Genomic DNA, 19,971 nt, shown 5'->3' with positions numbered 1-19,971 from the left:
GGAGGACCTCTTTAAAGATGCTAGCTAGCCTTTGTGCCGCCATTGTTTTACCCCTTTGCGACAAAGTGGTGTCCTCAACGTGAATATCAGAGAGGGTTGCCAAAGTAATTAGCTGCCAGGCAATGTTGTACGTCTGCCCACCTTGTTACTTAACAGAAAGGCCCGGTCTTTCTTAACCTCTAACAAACCTTGTACAAATACAGGAAAAAGAGAAGTCCTTTGTGGCTATCTCCTTTTTAATGAGGGACAAGTAGGTTTCTCTTAGGTTGTATGCCTTTTTGGATTCTAACTTGATTTAACATTTATTTGTCATGTGAAAGTACATATGATTTTGAAAGGCATTTAGAGAAACTGCCATTTCATGCATCCTTAAAATGACAATTATTGTTTATAAAATATTTATTTGCTCGCTTAAGCAACCGCAATATTCTTAGTCCCTCTTTTAAGTGCGCAAAAAAGGAAAATAACACCAAAATCCCTTCTATCTCTTGTCTCCTTCACAGCTCTGGCGCTCCCCTGACTGTGTGATGTAGCCATAGCAGACTCCTTTCTCCCCATGCCCTGTGTGCCACAGAGGGCCAAGCCCTAGACCCTGCAACCTGGCATGGAAGACCAACCCTCCTCCAGCCCCAGCCCGGAGCCTGCCACCTCAACTCCTACCCCCACCTCGCCCCCCCCTTTCCCCCTTAGCCAGCTCCTGTTCCAGCAGCAACCCGGGCCCCCGGGCTCAGCTGTGTCGGCCCTGCAGTCCAAGGTCAAGGCCCTGTCTGAACGCAACAAGGCTACAGGGAGGGAGGCTTTCAAGGCAGGCATGGATAAGAAGGCCTTTCCTGTGTCTTCTTCCCTATTTGGTCCTGTCCTGGTGAGCTGGGGCTCAAGTAGTAGCGACGACGATGCAGAATCCCAGGGTTCCACGCTCCACCCAGTGGTGCCAGACAGCCTGATGGAGGGGGTGGGGACGGGTGGGTTGGACTTCAGCCTGCTTGCGCTCCCACATGGGCTGGGTGAGGGCTCCAGCCTGGAGAACCTGTCTGATGGTAGCGCCAACTCTAGTCCCCTTGCGGATAATGTTAGCGCCGCTAATGCGGCTAAACCCTGTGTCCCTCTCAAGGGGTTCTGGAAGGCCACCAGGCCCGAAACGCTACTGCTGAACGGAGACGCTCCTCAGGCCCCAGACAGGCCTTTGGCCGGGTTCCCTGGGGGCCAGCAGAGGAAAGCCAGGGCCCACGGCGGGGTGGGAAGGGAGCTGCTACGCCGTGACAGCCTGGAGGGTCTGAGGCGGTGTATGGGCGAACTGGGGCCCCAGGGGCCAATGGGGGGCCTGTGGAGGGCTGACAGCCTGGAGAGTCTGTGCAGCAGTGGGAGTGCCATATCTCTAGCAGAGAGAGTGGAGATGAATCGGGGCGTCCTCAAGCAGATGCTGAACAAGAGCCAGGGACCAGAGCCAGGGAGCCTCAGGCCTCTGCTCTCTGGAGCCTCGGTCCTCTGCTCTCTGGAGAGGGAGCAGAGTGCCGAGGAGGTGACCCAGTGCAATGGGAGAGGTACAGTAAAGAACTAAAAGTGTGAGAAAAAATTGTCAATAATCCACTGACTGGCTTTCTTGATGTCTATACTATTCTCTCTGGTATGCAATCTGGTTTCCACTCAGGTTATGGATGTGTCACTGCAACCTTAAAGGTCCTAAATGATGTCACCATTGCTCTTGATTCTAAGCAATGTTGTTCTGCTATTTTTATTGACTTGCCCAAAGCTTTAGATACGGTAGACCATTCCATTCTCGTGGGCCGGCTAAGGAGTATTGATGTCTCTGAGGGGTCTTTGGCCTGGTTTGCTAACTACCTCTCTCAAAGAGTTTATAAAGTGTATAAAGTCCGAACATCTGCTGTCTCAGCCACTGCCTGTCACCAAGTGAGTATCCCCAAGGCTCAATCCTAGGCCCCTACGCTCTTATCAATTTACATCAACAACATAGCTCAGGCAGTAGGAAGCCCCCCCCCCCCCCCCCCCCCCCCCCGCAGGAGGCCTTTTTGCCTTTTTGGTAGGCTTCATTGTAAGTAAGAATTTGTTCTTAAACTGACTTGCCTACGCCACCCACTAGACCTAAAACCATGGATTATTTTAGCGATATGTGTGAGCGGTGGTGCAGCTCGGGGTTAGGGTGATAACCGTAGTAAAATCACAGCGTGTAGACCCCTTAATCCTCAATGATGTGAAGGGGTTTACCCGAGAAGGATCTGCTCTATTAGAGTAGAGTACATTTCCCCAACACTCAGTTCATATTCAACACATAGCTCATGGTCAAAGTGTGTGACGAGTTGAAAAAGCGTCAACATAAAGTGATAAAGTAAAAAGAAAATGACAATGGAAAGTAGAGAGAAACCCTTGAGAGGAGAAGGAGGGCGGGGAGATAACAGGCTATTTCTGACTGTTGACCAGATGTTTATTGAATGTAATGCCTGTCTAATTGCGACTGTCTCACAAACAGAAGTTGTCTTCCGCCTGTGGGTTGCTCTGTCCCTCACTCTCATGGCCTCAAATATCCACAGTGCTAAATGAATCATGCTTTGTATATACAAAGGGAAAAGTAAACAATTAGTTAAACTTAATACGGTTCTTTTATATTTTTTGCTCATTATTTTTTATTGTAGTTTCCAGAGAAATAAGGAAATCAACGCCATTTCAATACTGGAGGGAAATTATACTTAAGTCTGCCTGGTTACAGTGTCTATTTATGTCCCTATAGGTTTCATTGCACTGAATGACAGTGACTGGGATTCAGGAATCTCCCTCCAAGACAGCGAGCACAGCCAAAGGTACAGTAGAACCTCCTGGAGAGCTACTGGGTATGCAGCCTTTTGCTCCAGCCCTGCTTTAAAACACCTGATCATTGTGTTAGAGTAAAGCTGGAACAAAACCCGTGCACCCAGTGGCTATACACTATAGCTTAAATATGAATGTATCACAAACAAATGTCATTTGGGTACCCAAACCCCCAACCTAAATACTGTCGCTCTAATACATCTAGAAGATACAGCAGATGCTTTCACGACACGAGCAAACACCAATGACCCTACTGCTTTGCTCTTGTATCTCTCCGTGTTAGAGCCCCAAGCTGCAATTAGTGACAGGGACACAGTGTTTATAACAGCTGTTACTAAAAGCTCCACCCTCATCACCAGAGAGGATTATGATCATATCTCTCTTCTCTGTACCCAGTCACAGACTCAACACAAGAGAAAGGCTTTCCGGTGAAGCACCTAGTATTTGAAACGCACTCATTTGTTTCCCCATTGAGTGCCTGTTAAGCAGGTGTCGTGTTGAAATTGAATGGGCAGCTGTGTGGTTAAAGCTCTGAGCACTGTGGGTAATTGTGTTTTTGGTGTTGGGAAAATGTTCACATGTCTGTAACCACGCTAACAGATAGGTCTACAGGCAAAGGGACTGCTTCACAGTCCCTCGTTCCCACATTCACAAACACACACACATAAACACAAGCAAAGGCAAACAAGATAAAAGCTCATGAAAAGATACACTCTCACACACACACACACACACACACACACAAAAGCTCATTGATTCACACACACCCCTTGTCAGCCTAATTAGTAGTGACTGCCTGCTCGGCCTAATCCCCTTCTCTATGAGTGTCTCTCCCGCACAGGCGCTGACGTGTGCCTCTCTACCATCTCTCCTCCTCCCCCTAACCCCCCTGCCTGTATGCGTGTGTGTGCGGCCCGACAGGGCCTTTGTGTCCAGCGAGGACCTGCCGCTGAGTCCGCGCCATGAGCAGGCCAAGCGGCTCCTGGAGAGAGCCCGCATGAAGGCCCGGTCCTTCCCACTCAAGGCTGACCACACCATCCTACCCGTCCAGAGGGACAACCCGTAAGTCTGCTGCTCTGCAAGTGGGTGTGTTTATGTGTGTGGGTTTGAGGGTCGTCTGTGTGTGTGTGTCTGTTTACCAGCAGAGCTTAGCTGTAGCAGACACCTGTAGCATCATAGCCAACCAAACGAGACCAAAGAAGAAAGCGTTTTTAGTTATTTTCTCTCTCCTTTTCTTCCCTTCTGTTTGGTGGGGCCCAGAAGGGCCTGTGAATCTCTGTAGGCTTTTGTGCCGGAGCAACCGGACGGCTGTCTTGTGTTTGGCCGGTTAAAGTGTGCTGCGCCTCACTCTCATCTGTTTACTGACAGTGTTCAGCGTAGCAAGCTGCCACAGGTGGTAGTGATATGACATATATTGGATTTACTGCTTTAAATGTAGCATTGCTCACGCATGTTCTATTTACAGTGCCCTCTATTCATTTTTAAATGCCGATATGTCACATATGGGTCACACTTTAGTTACACAGATGCTACATTATGTAGTACTATGTATGTAATATTTACATTTATCTAACTAGTAACTACACAATAACTATACAATATGTAGTTGCAGTTTCCATGTACAGCCGGGTAAATAGTTCTAGCAAAAGTAGCTATAGAGCATGTGTATGTCATTAGCCAACTTAACGTAAAGCATTGGCCTATATCTCAAATAGTAGTTTTCGGAAAACTATAGTAGTAATTATGGTGGCGATACAGTTATAATAGTAGTAGCAATGGTTGTGGTAAACGTCAATATGTAAATACACACTTTTCTATTGCTCTAATTTCAAGGCTTTTTAATTAAGTGTATTATAATAATAATAATAATAATGGTTTAGGGCAGGCACGGGCGGATTCAGCTGTGAGCTGATTTTTGTTGTTGTTGTTAAGCAGATGGTCGGGGAGCTGGAACATACAGTACCAGTCAAAAGTTTGGACACCTTTTTCTTTATTTTGACTATTTTCTACATTTTAGAATAATACATGATTCCATATGTTTCCATGATTACATATATTTCATAGTTTTGATGTCCTCACTATTATTCTACAATGTAGAAAATAGTAAAAATAAAGAAATCCCTTGAATGAGTAGGTGTGTCCAAACTTTTGCCTGGTACTGTATATATAAATAATTTGTACACTGCAAATTGACTGCAAGAAGCCCAAACATATATATATATATATATATATATATATATATATATATATATATATATAATATAGTATTTGACAAACACAGAATAATTTCAAGCCTTGAGTACATCTATTTATGCGTGGGAACAGATTGGTAACAGATTTCCTAAATTAAAATCACTTTCAGCTGATTTGTTGGGGATTTTACAGTCTTATGTCCAACAACGCAAATTATATAAAAGCAATTCTAAAAGGAAAATGAGGGGGGGCACATAAATTTAACCACGAGCAGAATTTGGCCCACGGGCCACCTATTGGGGAATTGGTTTAGGGCATTGGGTTATCTTGGTTGCTATGTCAGGTTCTCTCTCTCTCCTCTCTCCTCTCTCTCTCATACACACAAGTCTATTTCCACAATATGCATTACGCAATCCAGCTGGAATTATACACTTCCCCAATCTCAATCCTAATATCATGGTCCGGGAGCAGTGATTACTGATTACCTCAGCACATTCACTCTGAGCAAGGCAGGATGTTCCCTCATACAGCTGTCAATCAACAGACAGCATCAACATTCGCTCCAGATTATAATGATTGGATGGGACTTTTTGGATACCGACCAACCACTAGGTGATATGACAGAAATGATGTAATAATGACCCCCCCCCCCCCCCCCAATGACAACCAACTATTATCTCAAAATCCTTCCAATTGGAAGCGATTTGAATTGATGTGATTGCGGTGACAAGTTGTCTTGTTTATTCTTTGGATAAGAACAATTAATTTGGTGTTTTCTGTGTTGGGTCTGATTTAATTTGAAAATATCTCTGGTTTGGAGGGAGCTTCCTGGTTGTGATTTGATGCTTGATAAGACTGATTCCCTCTAATGCTTCGCTACACATCTTCCAGCTGTTACCCTCAGCCCCCCCCCCCCCCCCCCCCCCCCCCCCCCCCCACACACACACACACACCAACCACACAATCCCAGGGGTAGAAACCCAGTGTGTGAGGAGTACATACAAGGAAAGCACAGTACAATACTCCCCTCAGCTCCCCAGAGAAATCTTAGCCAGCCATGCAGTATCGTGTTCCCCACCATCCAACAGTGTGGGCTCACAACTGTCAATCACTTTATTTCCATGGACATTTTTCCAAATGCATTTATCATTTACATTTATAGATGAAGTTGTATATGAACAATAGCGTAAATAAATACACTCTCTCTTGGATATGACTCAAGATAGCTGTCCATTATTGTGGTAACAGAGGCTATGTGATTGGATACAGACAGAGAGGACGGCCATACTGGGGATGACCTTTCCCTTAGCGAGAGTTGGGAATGTAGCGGCTGGGACAGACAGGGGCCAGAACATAGATAAGAATCCCACAGGCATCCAACCAATCCTCTGTGTTAGGAGGAAAAATGCTGAATGCTTCTTTATGGGGTTTCAGTCTTTTTTTCGGGTTAGGGTTTGTGTGTGTGTTACCTTACCACAGTGGTGCCAGTGTGTGTTTGTGTGTCCTTTTGGATGTGTGTGTGTGTGTGTGCATCCATCCTCAGGGAGCAGCTGTCGACGGCTGGAGCTTCCTTGCACCGGGCTCCGCTGGCGGGGAAGGACGGCCAGTCGGTGTCGTCAGCGACGGTTCCTGCAGTTACCTCGTTCTCGGGAAACCTCAGTGACTCCTCCAGCAGCGACTCGGCCTGTGGCCCCCGCCGACGTCCCGGCCAATCACCAACGCGGGTCCGCTTCGAGGACGAATCGGAGAAAGACGCGGAGGTGCGTTACTTGGAGAGGCTCCGTCAGAGAAGGAGGGCGGGTGAGAGGGCCCAGGGTCTTCTTATATCCAAGCCCAATCTCTCTTCCTATGTCAACGGGCGGAGGGACACTGATCCAGGAACTGGAACAGTGATCGAGCGAGGGCACAAGAAGGCCCACAGGGCACAGGAAGGCCACTTAACCTTTGGCAGCCATTTCAAATCCGTGGTGGCACAAGAGGAGGCGCTTAACAGGCAGTGCAACTCATGCGGAACGTTCCTTGAAGGAGGGGTCCTGAACCCAAACCTCCATCCGAACCTTTCATCCCTGAACCTGAACCTCCATCAGAACCCTTCACCCCCAATAGGGCAGAACTACCCGGTGAACAGAGAGGGGGAGGAGAAGGTGCTGATGCCTTGCTGGGTGGCTCCCAGCGAGCCCAGCCGGACAGTTCGTACCGAGCTGATCAAGGAGACATACATTGGGAAGGTAACCCCTGGCGATGTGGCAGATAGCGAAGGGACGGGCCACGGCTCGGTGGGAGAGACGGATAGCAGCAGTGGTGGTGGTGGAGGTGGTGGGAGTGTTCGAGTGTCAACAATGAAGGTGAAGAGGAGGAGTAGGAGAGGTGAGCTTTTGGGCACCAATGGGCAAGGAGCACCCAACACGATGCCACCAACGCCACCAGCACCCAGGCCCAATCACAGCTTGGCGCTGATGAGCTCAACCAATGGTATTGTGGCGGTGCCACCCAACCCGTACCCCATTGAGCAACCAGAGTCAAAGGTGGTGGGTTTTCCCACTCACTCCCCTGCGCCCCCAGATGAACCCATAAACAGTCCCCCGTGCCTCAAGGGCGCCCCCTTTCCCCCTTCCCCAACGCCCATCAAATCAGCTCTGAAATCAGGACCCAAGAGCCGGCCCAATAGCCAGCAAGTGGTCAAACTCATGCCTTCACCACAGTACCGCCTTTTGCCCCAGAACTCCTTGGAGGACCAAGGGAGAGGGGCCGCGCCTAGCCCCCAGAACAAGCACTCTGTCGGAGGGAACTTCGTGGAGTATGGTTCCTCTTTGGGGCTGACTTCCAGCACCGACACAATGATGCCCTGTATCAGGCCTGCCTCCCTGCTGAAGACCTCTCCATCGCCAGCTAGGACAGCAGCAGAGAAGATGGGGGACCCTGCGGCACCAGGTCAGCTTCAAATACACACACACACACAGACACACCTAACACTAATTCTACCCTTAACCCTAAATCCCCTAGAAATAACATTTATCCTTGTGGAGACTAACAAAATGTCCCCAGTTGGTCAACATTTTTGGTTTACTAAAAGTCCCCACAAGTATAGTTAAACACGTCCATTGCAATGTACAAGCACACACACACACACTATAAAGTAGAGAGCCCTACACTCCCACACACGCACACACAAACACACACCCTAACTTCTGTGCTGTGGGATCAGGGCCCCAGGTTTCCACCCTAGAAACACACTTTCCACTGTGCTCAGAAGAACCAAAGTGCGGCCCGGAAAGACAAGACGGCCCCATAGAGAAGTTAAATTTAAAAGAAATTCTCATTAGACACTTTATTCATCACCTTTGAATTATTACATGTTTTATTTGATTTCCTATCACTCACGTCCCAAGATATTAACATTTTATGTTCATCCTCTGACGTTACGAGTCCAGCTGGCCAGGGGAAGTGCCGGTTGGTATATTTACCTGTCCACATGCATGGCACGCTCTGGCAGAGTTCCCGGAGCATGTTCGCGCGATACTGCTGTCTGTCCAGTGTGCATTGAGTGCTAGTGTGCAGGCGTAGTAAAACTGGATATAGAAAAATGGCAGCAACCACGAAACAGCGTACGCCAACTCGAGAAGATTATGTTGAAAACAATGGGCGTCCATCTTGGACGCTGTCTCGAGTTAAATTATAAATAATAATATCTATTGCATTTAGCATATGCTTTTGTCTAAAGCGATTTACAGTCATGTGTGAATACATTTTACGTATGGGTGGTCCCGGGAATCGAACCAACAACTCTGGCGGGGAAAGCGCCAACTGAGTCATACAGGCATAGTTCATATCTTTTTTTTACCGTAATTTAACTAGGCAAGTCAGTTAAAGAACAAATTCTTATTTACGATGACGGCCTACCCCGGACGACGCTGGGCCAATTGTCCGCCGCCCTATGGGACTCCAAATCACAGCAGGTTGTGATGCAGCCTGGAATCTAACTAGGGTCTGTAGTGACGGCTCTAGCACTGAGATGCAGTGCCTTAGACCACTGTGCCACTCGGGAGCCCTAATATACTGTACCTATACTATATACTGCACCTCAGTGTGTGGGACAGCGGATCGGTGAGAATGACATCATGTGTTGCTAATATTCACAGCTCATCTGAATGGCAGAAGTCAAAGGTGACGGCATGATCTACATATCAATGGGCGGTGATGGTAAATGCCTTGTTGAGAGCAAAGGAGGTGAATTCCAATGCAGTCGATTTATTCACTACCATCAGACAACCTTTAAGAATAGTTGTTAAAGGGATAAAAATGGGATAAAAAAATTGTATCCACGAGTTCATCTGACTCTGGGGAGGTATATAAAGGGCCTCACTGCCAAAATCTCAAAGTATTCCTTTAAAAATAAAGATTAGACCTGAACTGTACCTGAATACTGACACAGACTCTGATCACAGTCACCATTGACTAAAATAGTCTAAACAGTATAAGGTACGGGCATCTCAGAGGAAAATTACTTAATTTTATTTTTATTTTTATATGTTTTCAGTCGTACTCTAGTTCCCTAGTGGCCATTGGTAAATGCACAGCCTCATGGGTAATTAAGTCCATGCTGCTTGTGTCAGTGATGTGTCAGCTTGCATCCATACGTGTGTGTGTGTGTGTGTGTGTGTGTGTGTGTGTGTGTGTGTGTGTGTGTGTGTGTGTGTGTGTGTGTGTGTGTGTGTGTGTGTGTGTGTGTGTGTGTGTGTGTGTGTGTGTGTGTGTGTGTGTGTGTGTGTGTGTGTGTGTGCGCCCAGGTCCCAGCAGGGATTTTGCAGTCAGCACATACACACATCCCCCAGCCCTGTAATCCCACCGAGGCCTGTTCGCCCCGTTTCCACCGGCTGGATGATTGGATATGTGAAGCATCTGATTGTTCCCACTGTGGCCTCTGTCTCTCTCACTCTCCCTGTCTCTGTCTATTTCTCTGTTTATGTCTCTCTCTTTTGTCTCTCTGTATCTCTCTGACGCTTTCTCCCCTCCTGTCTCTAATTCTCTCTCTGTCTCTATGCATTATGAGAAATACTCAACATTCCCCCCCAAAAAAATATATGTAGCTAGAAATTCATGTTTCACAAACAACATTCTACAAAAAATTTATCATATCACATGCAAATGTCTCAGTGCTAATAAGGCTCTAACTCAGGAGTGTCAAGCTCATTTTGACCCTCAGGCCGCATTCTGTCTTCCTTGAGGTCTGGAGGGCTGCACTTAAAATTCATTATATTTTCTGGCCGTTAATTATATAGTGCTCTATCCATCGCTTTTGGAATTTCCGATGCTCCCTGACTGTCAGCTTTCGTTTCGCTGACTGTAAGCAAATGACAGAGTGTAAAAACTAGAAATGTACACTGACTATACCAAGCATTAGGAACACCTTCCTAATATTGAAGTCTCTTCACTCTCTCCTCTAGAAGTGGAGCAGCATCATCCAGGGATGGGAGAGCTCTGTCTTGAAGGAACCAGCATCATTACCCCGCCCCCGTACCGCTCTGGGGGTGATGTACAGGTCAGGGGACCAATGAGAGCAGAGCATCAAAGGGAGGACAGCCCTAGTCCAACTCAGTGAGTATTGGTACCTCTCTCCACCACACTCTTATGCTTAGTTCTAAACTGACCCGAAGCCTGTATGATTAGGTTCTTCATGTAGATCGTAAAGGATTACCTTGCCCTCTGGTAGGCTTGGTGGAATTCTTTGAGCATTATTTCTCCCATCTTTAGTTCTTTCAGATCAAGGTTAAATCGAGAGTTCGGAGCTGGGCTAGAACTCATAGCTGAGTCACTAATATCACTGTTTGTATATGGCTGAATTTGGCATGAAAGCACTTCAAGCCTGCTCATCACAGTACCTTGATTAGTTGAATTACTGTAGAAGTGTTAGGCTGGAACAAAGCACACTCTTAAGAGTTGCCCACACCTGCCCTAGGTGGAGGTTTGACCCAAAATGAACATCTGTCCCTCTCCCTAATACCTTTCCGAGAGAGATGTTAAAGAAAGCTAGTTTTAGATTCCCAGATTATGTTCCATTTTACCATTTTACCAAGCTATCATCTAATTTGGAACTCTGCCTGCCTGCCAGTCTTAGCCCATAGCCATTATTAGTCTTCCACAGACTGTTTTTATAGAAACTAGGTCAAACAAGGTGGTTTTAGAGTGGTGGTGCAGACATAGATAGAGCACTTCCTCAGTTGAAGCCTTTATAACTCAACACTGACCTCTTCTGACCAAATAGTAGTAAGTGAATGGATACACATTGCTCATATATGGCTCCTGTGTCAGAGGCGTTAAGAGTTAGTTCTTTCCATTTTCCTGAATGATTTGATTCGGACATAATTTCTAAAAGGTTTTTCCAATCAAATTAAATTAAGTATTTATAATGGAAAAGTATAATGGAAATGAACCAAGCTTTGACCTAACCAGAGTGCTTTCATGATGTCCAGGCTGCACCTTTCTTTTGTTTACGAACTGACTGCGGGTGTGAATTTTCTGGAACCCTCTTGCCAATAGCTAAATGGCTGAAGGTTCTGCGCATGTCTGAGATTCTCTACTTTACGCACAGTCTCTGCTCTACTCGTTCGGCTGCCCAGAGAACAGGCTACATACAGTATTTAGGTGATGAATGGAGAATGGTGCTCATTCAATGTCTGCAAGATCACATAATGATAGTATTCTACATAACAGAACCGAATATAATAGCATAGTATAAGGTTAATGTAAGGCAAACACCACCTCATTTCTTATGGGATTTTAGGATGATTGGGCGAATGGTCAACTTTTTCAACAAAACACTGGTATGCTACAGTTTGTTAACACCCTCTGCTCTAAAATTCACTCACTGTACATAATTCAAAACAACACTACATAACTAAGAAGATCTACAGTGGGTATAGAAAGTCACCACCCCCTTTCAAAATGTTCACTTTTTGTTTCCTTACAGCCTGAAATGAAAACACATGAAATTAGACCATTCCCGGCTTTATTTACACAGAGTAACCCACAATATCCAAGTGAGATTATTTATTTTTTTTAAAGCTCTGAAAATGAATTACAAGTAAAACAGTAAAATACCGTATTTGGATAAGTGAACACCCCACCTTAGAATTGCAAACTTTATAACCAACCACCTTCCAGATCACAAATCAAGCTGATTGGCTTCCATCTGTGATCAATTGTAGTGACTTTGATTAGTTCAGAATAAAAGCAGTTGTTCATTAAGAACTCCACTATTTAGTAGTGAAATTCAAAGCAAATAATCCACTATGGAAAGTTGTGGAAAGGCACAAAGTCAGGGGATGAATATAAAAAGATTTCAAAGGCTTTGTCTATCCCTCGGAGCACAGTTAAGACCATTATTAAGAAGTGGTTAAGTCGTATGGCACCACCCAGACCCTGCATAGATCAGGCCGTCCCTCCAAACTGGATGATTGGGAAAGGAGGAGACTGATCAGAGAGGCTACCAAGTAGCCAATGACGACTTTGAAGGAGCTTCAAGCCTTTATGGCAAAGACTGGTCAATGTGTGTGACTACCATATCACAAGCGGTCCACAAATCTGGCCTCTATTGGAGGGTGGCAAGGAAGAAAAACACTTTACATCTTCCCACCCAAAGAACACCATGCTTACAGTAAAGAACACCATGCCTACAGTAAAGCACGGCGGTGGCAGCATCCTGTTGTGGGGGTGTTTCTTTTCAGCAGGGACTGGAGCACTTGTCAGGATAGAAGTGAAAATGGACAGTGCAAAATACCGACTGATTCTTGAGGAGAACATGCAGCCCTCTGTCAGGAAGTTGAAAACGGGAAGATGGTTCACGTTTCAACATGACAACGGCCCAAAGCAAACCGCCAAAGCAACTGTACAGTGGCTGAAAGACAAGAAGGTTAATGTCTTTGAGTGGCCTAGTCAGAGCCCCGACCTAAATCCTATCGAGAATCTGTGGAATGACTTGAAGAGTGCAGTCCATGAGCGGTCACCAAGCAATTTGACTGAGCTTGAACAATTCTACAAGGAAGAATGGGCAAATATTGCACAGTCTAGGTGTGAAAAGTTAGTAGAGACGTATTCAAAGAGACTCATGGCTGTAATTCAAGCAAAAGGTGGTTCCACCGAGTATTAACTCAGGGTGTTCACTTATCCAAATAGGGTATTTTACTGTTTTAATTGTAATTAATTTTCAGACATTTTTTTCTTCTCACTTTGATATTGTGGGTTACTCTGTGTAAATAAATAAAGCTGTGGAAAAAGTCTGATTTTATGTGTTTTCATTTCAGGCTGTAAAGCAACTAAAGGTGAACGTTTTGAAAGGGGGTGGTGACTTTCTATACCCACTGTAAATGCATATTCCCATGAAACTGATTGAGATCAAACGGTTAACATGCAGATGCTGCATGGATGTTTCACCAGTAAAACTTGAAGAACTGACTAAGAACTGAATTTCCTTTCACGATTGACAGTGAGGGTGTCCGTAAAATGTGTCCGTAGAGGGAAATAAACATGCGCAGAATGTGATATGGATCTTTAGCTCTGGGGAAGAGGGTTCCAGGGGAAGGGACGGGGCCGGAACAGGGTGGTTACATTCAGATCCACAGCCTCTGCCTTTTTGTTTTTTTGTGGCGTTGCTCATGTCTCTTTCTTTCTTTTCACAGGAGGGTAAGCGCAGAGACAGAGCAACGGGAGGGCAGGTCCAAGCTCTCTCTGCGTCGTTTCTTCTCCGCCATCGGCCTAAACGGAGTGGGGAAGCTGGGTAAAGGGCGCTCCAGTAGCATGGAGCAGCTTAGCTTCCAGCCCCGTGGCCTCCCCGCGGCCTCTCCTGGCCCCACCCCCAGTCCCAGCCTCGGCACCCCCAAGTGCCCAGACCCCAGCCAGCTGAGGAAAGCACCTTCGCTCCAATCCCTACGCATGGTGAGAGAATACCTTCCTTTGTCATGTCAAACGTATCTTTTGAATTATAGGGAATTCTATGGATTTGAACCGTGCTTGTAGTCTGAGAGAGTGCCACTTTGTCTGTCAAACTCTGCTTACTCTATAAGAATATTGAGAGTTTAGTTGATTGGAACATGATGAATAGAAAAGTGTGTAATAGAAGTATAAATATACATGATTTCACACATAACTATGCTATAAAGAGTATATTTGGTAACATTATGCTTTATGAAGAAATCTAAACGCACCAATATTGTGGAAGCTGACAGGGTTACTGTCATGTTCATTTCTCACCACCAGGGGTCCCCCTTTATGCAGCTGAGGAAATCGTCATCAGTCCAGAATTTACAGTCGTCAAAGAAGAAAGATCGCTCCAGTGCATACACACCTGGAGACCAACCCAGCAGCCCTGCTCTCAGGTACAACAGAAACAGACATGCACACACACAACATTAGAGCTATAGCATCAGCAACATACACATTGGCAAATGTTACAGTAATGTAAGGTCATCTAACATCCAACTATCTGTCACGGTTTAAAGCGTGCACACTGATCTAATATTATGAATGAAGTCAACGTCGATCCTTCCTGATAGGAGATTACAATGCTGGCATGTGCTCAAGTCTCGGTTGATATCATATCTCTGGTATGCATGGACGGCTGCCGTGTGTGTTGTGTAACCGAATAGTTTCCATTTACTGGGTCTGGGGGGGTGTACGGAGTGGAGAGATAAAAATAGAGTGAAAGTGGTGGTGCTGCCCAAAAAAAAGACATGGAACCCAGTAGACTATCGCAACATCACATCATGATGGACTTGGAAAGGTGGCTGGGAGCAGTGGTGAAATTGAACACGGACTGTTCGGGTGATGTTGTTGACACTGCCTGTGCGTGCGTGTGTGTATGTCTACATGAGTGCACCGGCAGCTGATCCAGGAGAGACCAGAAACGAGGACATTCTAGCCTCAGCCTTGCGCTTAGATAGCCTTCCTCGAGAGGCAGTCAGAAACCTGATAGGCTAGGGACATGACAGCCGTGCTATATATGGACCGAGCTACGTGGCTCTCTGGGAAGTGGGCTGGGGAGGGGCTTCTGCCATAAAGACCTTAATGTAGGGAGCAGACCACCCCCCCCCCCCCCCCTTCTCTGCATGCAACGACTTCATTATGTACATTATAAAACGGGAAATGGCACAAGGCAGCACACTTTCCTTTGTCTCTCCATTGACCTTCATTGCCTATTACTGAAATAAAATTGCATGTTTGCCGTAGGATGACATAATGTGGAAATGCGTCAGTATACCTTGATTGAAACCCTAATGGCCATACTGAGCGTGATTAATCTATACAACAAGATTACATGCGTACATCCAGTGGTATTGCAGAGGTGGTCTTAGGTCAAAGACATCTTAATGAAGATCTAAGGGTCGACCTATTATTCAGGAAGCCACCTGGGAGCGTAGATTGCAATGTCCGTTCTCCAAACTCTGCATGGCGACATCTGAGCCTGTGTCAAAGACTGTAATGTTTGGATTTTGTGGTCAGGAATGAATATTTATTCCATGCTACAAATGGTGCCCCATATGTGTCACCGCAACGCTGCTGTCCTGTCTTTCCAGTAGGGGATTTCAGAGGGCTCTGAGTGTGGAGGATGTGGGCTGCCCTAGCGGGGTGCGCTCTGTGGGGAGGGTGGCCCAAGCCTTCCCTGATGGGACCCTCCTGCTGGAGCTTAGCAGACCCCCCAACGGACCATTTGGCTTCCTCATCTCCCGGGGCAAAGGACGACCAGACTCGGGTACATAAGGACAGGAGAGCTTGGCTCTGCCTGGCCTGGCCTCAGATCTGTTTGTGCTGTTACCAACTTCTATGGTCATTGTCTCGCCATTGGTCTGGACCAGGCTAGGCCATGAACAGAAACAGTTTGGTACCAAGCTAGGATTTGCCCTGTTGTTTTGGTTGTCTTTTCTAATGTAGTCTTCTGTAGTCATGTGCTGTTTATTAGAATGTCCCCCTTCTGTGTGCTGGAGGTGTGTTTTTCATCATCTTCTTACTTCTCTCCTGTCCTGCAGTTGAATGTGTGTCTAGTGTTGTATTCCTTTCCTGTTTGTGTGTTAATAATGTATGTGCCCTGTGTGTGTGTGTGTGTGTGTGTGTGTGTGTGTTAGGCCATGTTTTCCTCTCCTGTGTCCTAAGGTTGTGTTTTATATTAGTTTGTGTGTGTGTGCTCCCCTATGATCCTACCGGTGTAAATGTGTGTAACCAGTAAGGCGTATGTGTTGGTAGTGATACTCCTCTCCTGTGGTATCACTACTATTGCCTGTCCGTGTGTTATAAATAAGGTGTGAAAATGTGTGTGTGGCCTTACCAGCAACACGCTCCTGTACTTTATCCTGTCTGTCTTGTAGGTGTGTACGTGGAGGAGATGGGCGACAGCAGCACAGAGAAGCTGTACGCGGGGCTGTTGGGAGTGGGAGACGAGCTGCTGGAGGTGAACGGTGAGAAGGTGGCTGGTCTCAGTCTGGACCTGGTGACATGCCTAATGACCCAGGACAACATAGCCTCTATCCGCGTGCTCCGACACAGGAGACTCCCCCCTCCTCGTTAGGCAACCTGAGGACCGCCGGTTACAGTGGAGACACCATGGCAACCGGCAATGCCATGGAAACCGGTAATGTCATGGCAACCACAGACGCCATGGCAACCATTGACGCCACAGCAACCACAAACCCCATTGGAACCTGGGGTGTTGGGGGTATGACAGAGGGACAGTGTGTGTGATCGGCTTTATGACTGTGGCTATTTCTATGCCTGCTTGCTTTGACAGTAGCAATAATGTCCTCTCTCTAAATAGAGCATTATTCTTCTGAAGACACATCAAGATGTTTGACACGATTGGCTCTCCTATATGGGTCACATGGAGTTGCTATAAGAGCAGTAGCTGTCTCATGTTTCCTCATGTCCTGTTATGTTTCCTCATGTTGTGTTGTGTTTTTTCCTTGAGTTCTTTGGCGTCAGGTGCTTCTTACCTTACCTCTTTTTAAAACACAGCAGTACAAAACATTTTCTTTTATCATTACAGGTAATGCACAAAGGTTTCAGCAGCTCACACATCAATAATACAGTCTAGTAGGAGATCCTCTGTTAAATACCTCATAACAATCTCCTACAGTATTATTCCATGCATCTTTATGCAATTAAATCATGTTTTTATTGTGGTTATTGGTTTAGTCAGAAACCAGATCTGGATTTGTGTGGATTAGCAACAGAGATGACATGAAGCATCTCAAAAGTGATACCATTTAAACAAACCTAGCAGTTTGCAGTCTCTTCGAGTCCAAGATGCTAATTTTGCCTAGCCAGCCTTGTGGAGTGAATGGAACTATGGGACATAATCCTCACTGAAAAAGAAGACTGAGTTTTTCAGTCTTGGACTAGTAACAAACGGACGTCTTGGATATGAACTGAAGCACTATGGAGATGAAGTACTCTGGACAGCACAGAGTAGATGAAGTCTTACAAGAAATGAAGGAGTCGATGTCTTGAGTTCGGAAGTCTAGTCAAGAATAAGTCACATTTCTCTATAGTCTCTTCCAATGGTGTGTCCTGTTTACTGCAATAGCTACAAGGAACTAGCCCGGGTGCCAGTCTAGCTGTGCTTTAACCAGCTTGTCTTTGACCATGTTTGTGTTGTTGAATGCAGAAAAAGTCAGGCACGCAGGCTAAAAAGGTACGACTTACTCCAAAGAATGGGATGAGAATAAGGTGTCACAACTATCTACATTTTGTCAATTGTCACAGTAATAACGAACTTGAAAATGACAGCGTTTCAAAACCCAACACGCATGGCCTCAAACTTACATTTTGTTTGTCTTCCTCGGTCCTAGTGGATCAACAACACTATCCATGCCGTCTTGATTGTACCGAAGGATCATCCACTTTCCTCTCTGCTTGTGTGCGTTTGCCAAACAAAGTAGAATCAATATTTGTTTACATTTTACAATATAAATTCGCAGTACCCAAATAGGATTAAGCTCCCCTATCAATCAGAAGGTCACGGTTGTGACTGAAAAGCATCCACTTTTATCAGTAGCCTGGTCCCAGATCTGTTAATGCCGTCTTGCCAACTCATACGGTCTTTGTCACGCCTGATCTGGGACCAGGCTATCTTATCATCAGTCCGTTTATTAGGTCATTCCTGGTTGGTTTTCAGTCACCCTGATGTTGTCAGTCAGGGTTTTGAATTTAGGATTTGTCCGGCAGTGGACAAAGTCCTTTCCAATGCTGCTGATAGTTTTTTTGTTAATGTCATTACAAGACTGCATTGTACACAAAGCAATAACAGCCAAAGTGTTTGGTTGATTGTCTAAAGAAAGACATTGTAAAACCATAAGGTCAAACCATTGGGTTGTAAACGATGAGAAAGTAGATCCGAGAAGTTGATGATGAGAATTCAGACAGACCCATTCGGAAAATGTGTAGTAAAATATTTGGACCTTTCAACAGTAAACACATGGTACTAGAGGTCATTACATGCGTGTGACCGTGACGATAGGAAAGTATCGACATTTGAGGAGTCATTCCACATCCTTCATCAGTATTAAAGTGTGCACAGAACAGAGACTTTTCACTGTCATTCAATATATGTATTTTCTTATTTATTTATATCTATGGTTCAAATAAAAGAATGTGAACTACCCGCGTTCTTTCATGCCTTGAATCGGAACATACAATCACTTCTCATTTAATATTGCCCTATTCAAATTACACACAATCTGATATATCAGCATGGTCTGACATGAAGTGTCCTCCTCGATGCCTACACCATCCAAACCCGGACGACGCTGGCCCAATTGTGCGCCGCCGTATGGGCCTCCCAATCACGGCCGGTTGTGCTACAGCCTGGATTTGAACCAGTGTGTCTGTAGTGACACCTCTTGCGCTGAGATGCAGTGCCTTAGACCGCTGCGCCACTCGGGAGCATCTTCACAGCGTCTACAAATCTCATGGCCGTATAGATTTCTCAATGGAGTCATCTTTCACCGCTTGAGTCAGTGGCCTCTTTGCCTTTTAGAAAGAGGTGAAAGAGGGATGAATGGAGGAAGAGAAGACAGGTGTGTAAAGTAGCCAGGGCTTCATGTGGTTTGAAGAAAGGTGTTAGAGTGGTCAATACCTTGCCCCCAAAATCCCTCTGATAACATGGAGTTAGTATATCACCACCACCACTCACACCCTGTCAGAACCTCAAACCATCAAGTAGATAGAATATATATATATATACACTATATGACCTAAAGTATGTGGACACCTGCTCGTCAAACATCTCATTCCAAAATAATTTGCTTCTCTAACAGCCTCCAATATTCTCGGAAGGCTTTCCACTAGATGTTGGAACATTGCTGCAGGGACTTGATTCCATTCAGCCACGAGCATTCGTGAGGTAAAGCACTGATTTTGGATGATTAGGCGCGGCTCGCACCCAAAGGTGTTCGATGGGGTTGAGGTCAGGGCTCTATGCAGGCCAGTCAAGTTCTTCCACGCCGATCTTGACCAACCATTTCTGTATGGACCTCGCTTTGTGCACACGGGCATTGTCATGCTAAAACAGGAAAGGGTCATCCCTAAACTGTTGCCACAAAGTTGGAAGCACAGAATTGTCTAGAATGTTGTATGCTATTGCGTTAAGATATCCCTTCACTGGAACTAAGGGGCCTAGTCCAAACCATGAAAAACAGCCCCAGATCATTATTCCTCCTCCACCAAACTGTACAGTTGGCACTATGCATTTGGGCAGGTAGCGTTCTTCTGGCATCCGTTGGACTGCCAGATGGTGAAGTGTGATTCATTACTCCAGAGATTGCAGGGCAGAAATTTGATTAACTAACTTGTTGGAAAGGTGGTATCCTATGACGGTGCCACGTTGAAAGTCGCTGAGCTCTTCAGTAAAGCCACTCTACTGCCAATGTTTGTCTATGGAGATTGCATGGCTGTGTGCTCTAAATTATACACCTG

At 45.8% G+C, this 19,971-nt stretch overlaps 1 protein-coding gene across 1 annotated transcript; it reads left to right on the top strand.

Annotated features, from left to right (window-relative positions):
- The first annotated feature begins 943 nt into the window (after positions 1-943).
- On the top strand, positions 944-18,658 carry si:dkey-121a11.3 (uncharacterized protein KIAA1614). The gene is made up of 9 exons (XM_039003080.1): positions 944-1,541; positions 2,744-2,813; positions 3,742-3,882; positions 6,557-7,944; positions 10,458-10,608; positions 13,689-13,944; positions 14,266-14,384; positions 15,582-15,757; positions 16,368-18,658. Exons 1-9 carry the CDS (start codon positions 944-946, stop codon positions 16,565-16,567), a joined length of 3,099 nt encoding a protein of 1,032 aa, XP_038859008.1. The 3' UTR covers positions 16,568-18,658.
- Positions 18,659-19,971: the final 1,313 nt, after the last annotated feature.

The sequence above is a fragment of the Salvelinus namaycush genome, chromosome 10 (assembly GCF_016432855.1).
Source record: "Salvelinus namaycush isolate Seneca chromosome 10, SaNama_1.0, whole genome shotgun sequence".
NCBI lineage: Eukaryota > Metazoa > Chordata > Actinopteri > Salmoniformes > Salmonidae > Salvelinus > Salvelinus namaycush.
This window is presented reverse-complemented; position numbering and strand designations above follow the sequence as displayed.

Bases quoted from the DNA above. Each gene is read 5' to 3' on its own strand.
- si:dkey-121a11.3 (XM_039003080.1), top strand. From the start codon at position 944: ATGGAGGGGGTGGGGACGGGTGGGTTGGACTTCAGCCTGCTTGCGCTC. The intron at 7,945-10,457 runs GTCAGCTTCAAA...TCTCTCCTCTAG, and splicing joins GGGGGACCCTGCGGCACCAG to AAGTGGAGCAGCATCATCCA. The intron at 15,758-16,367 runs GTACATAAGGAC...TCTGTCTTGTAG, and splicing joins CAAAGGACGACCAGACTCGG to GTGTGTACGTGGAGGAGATG.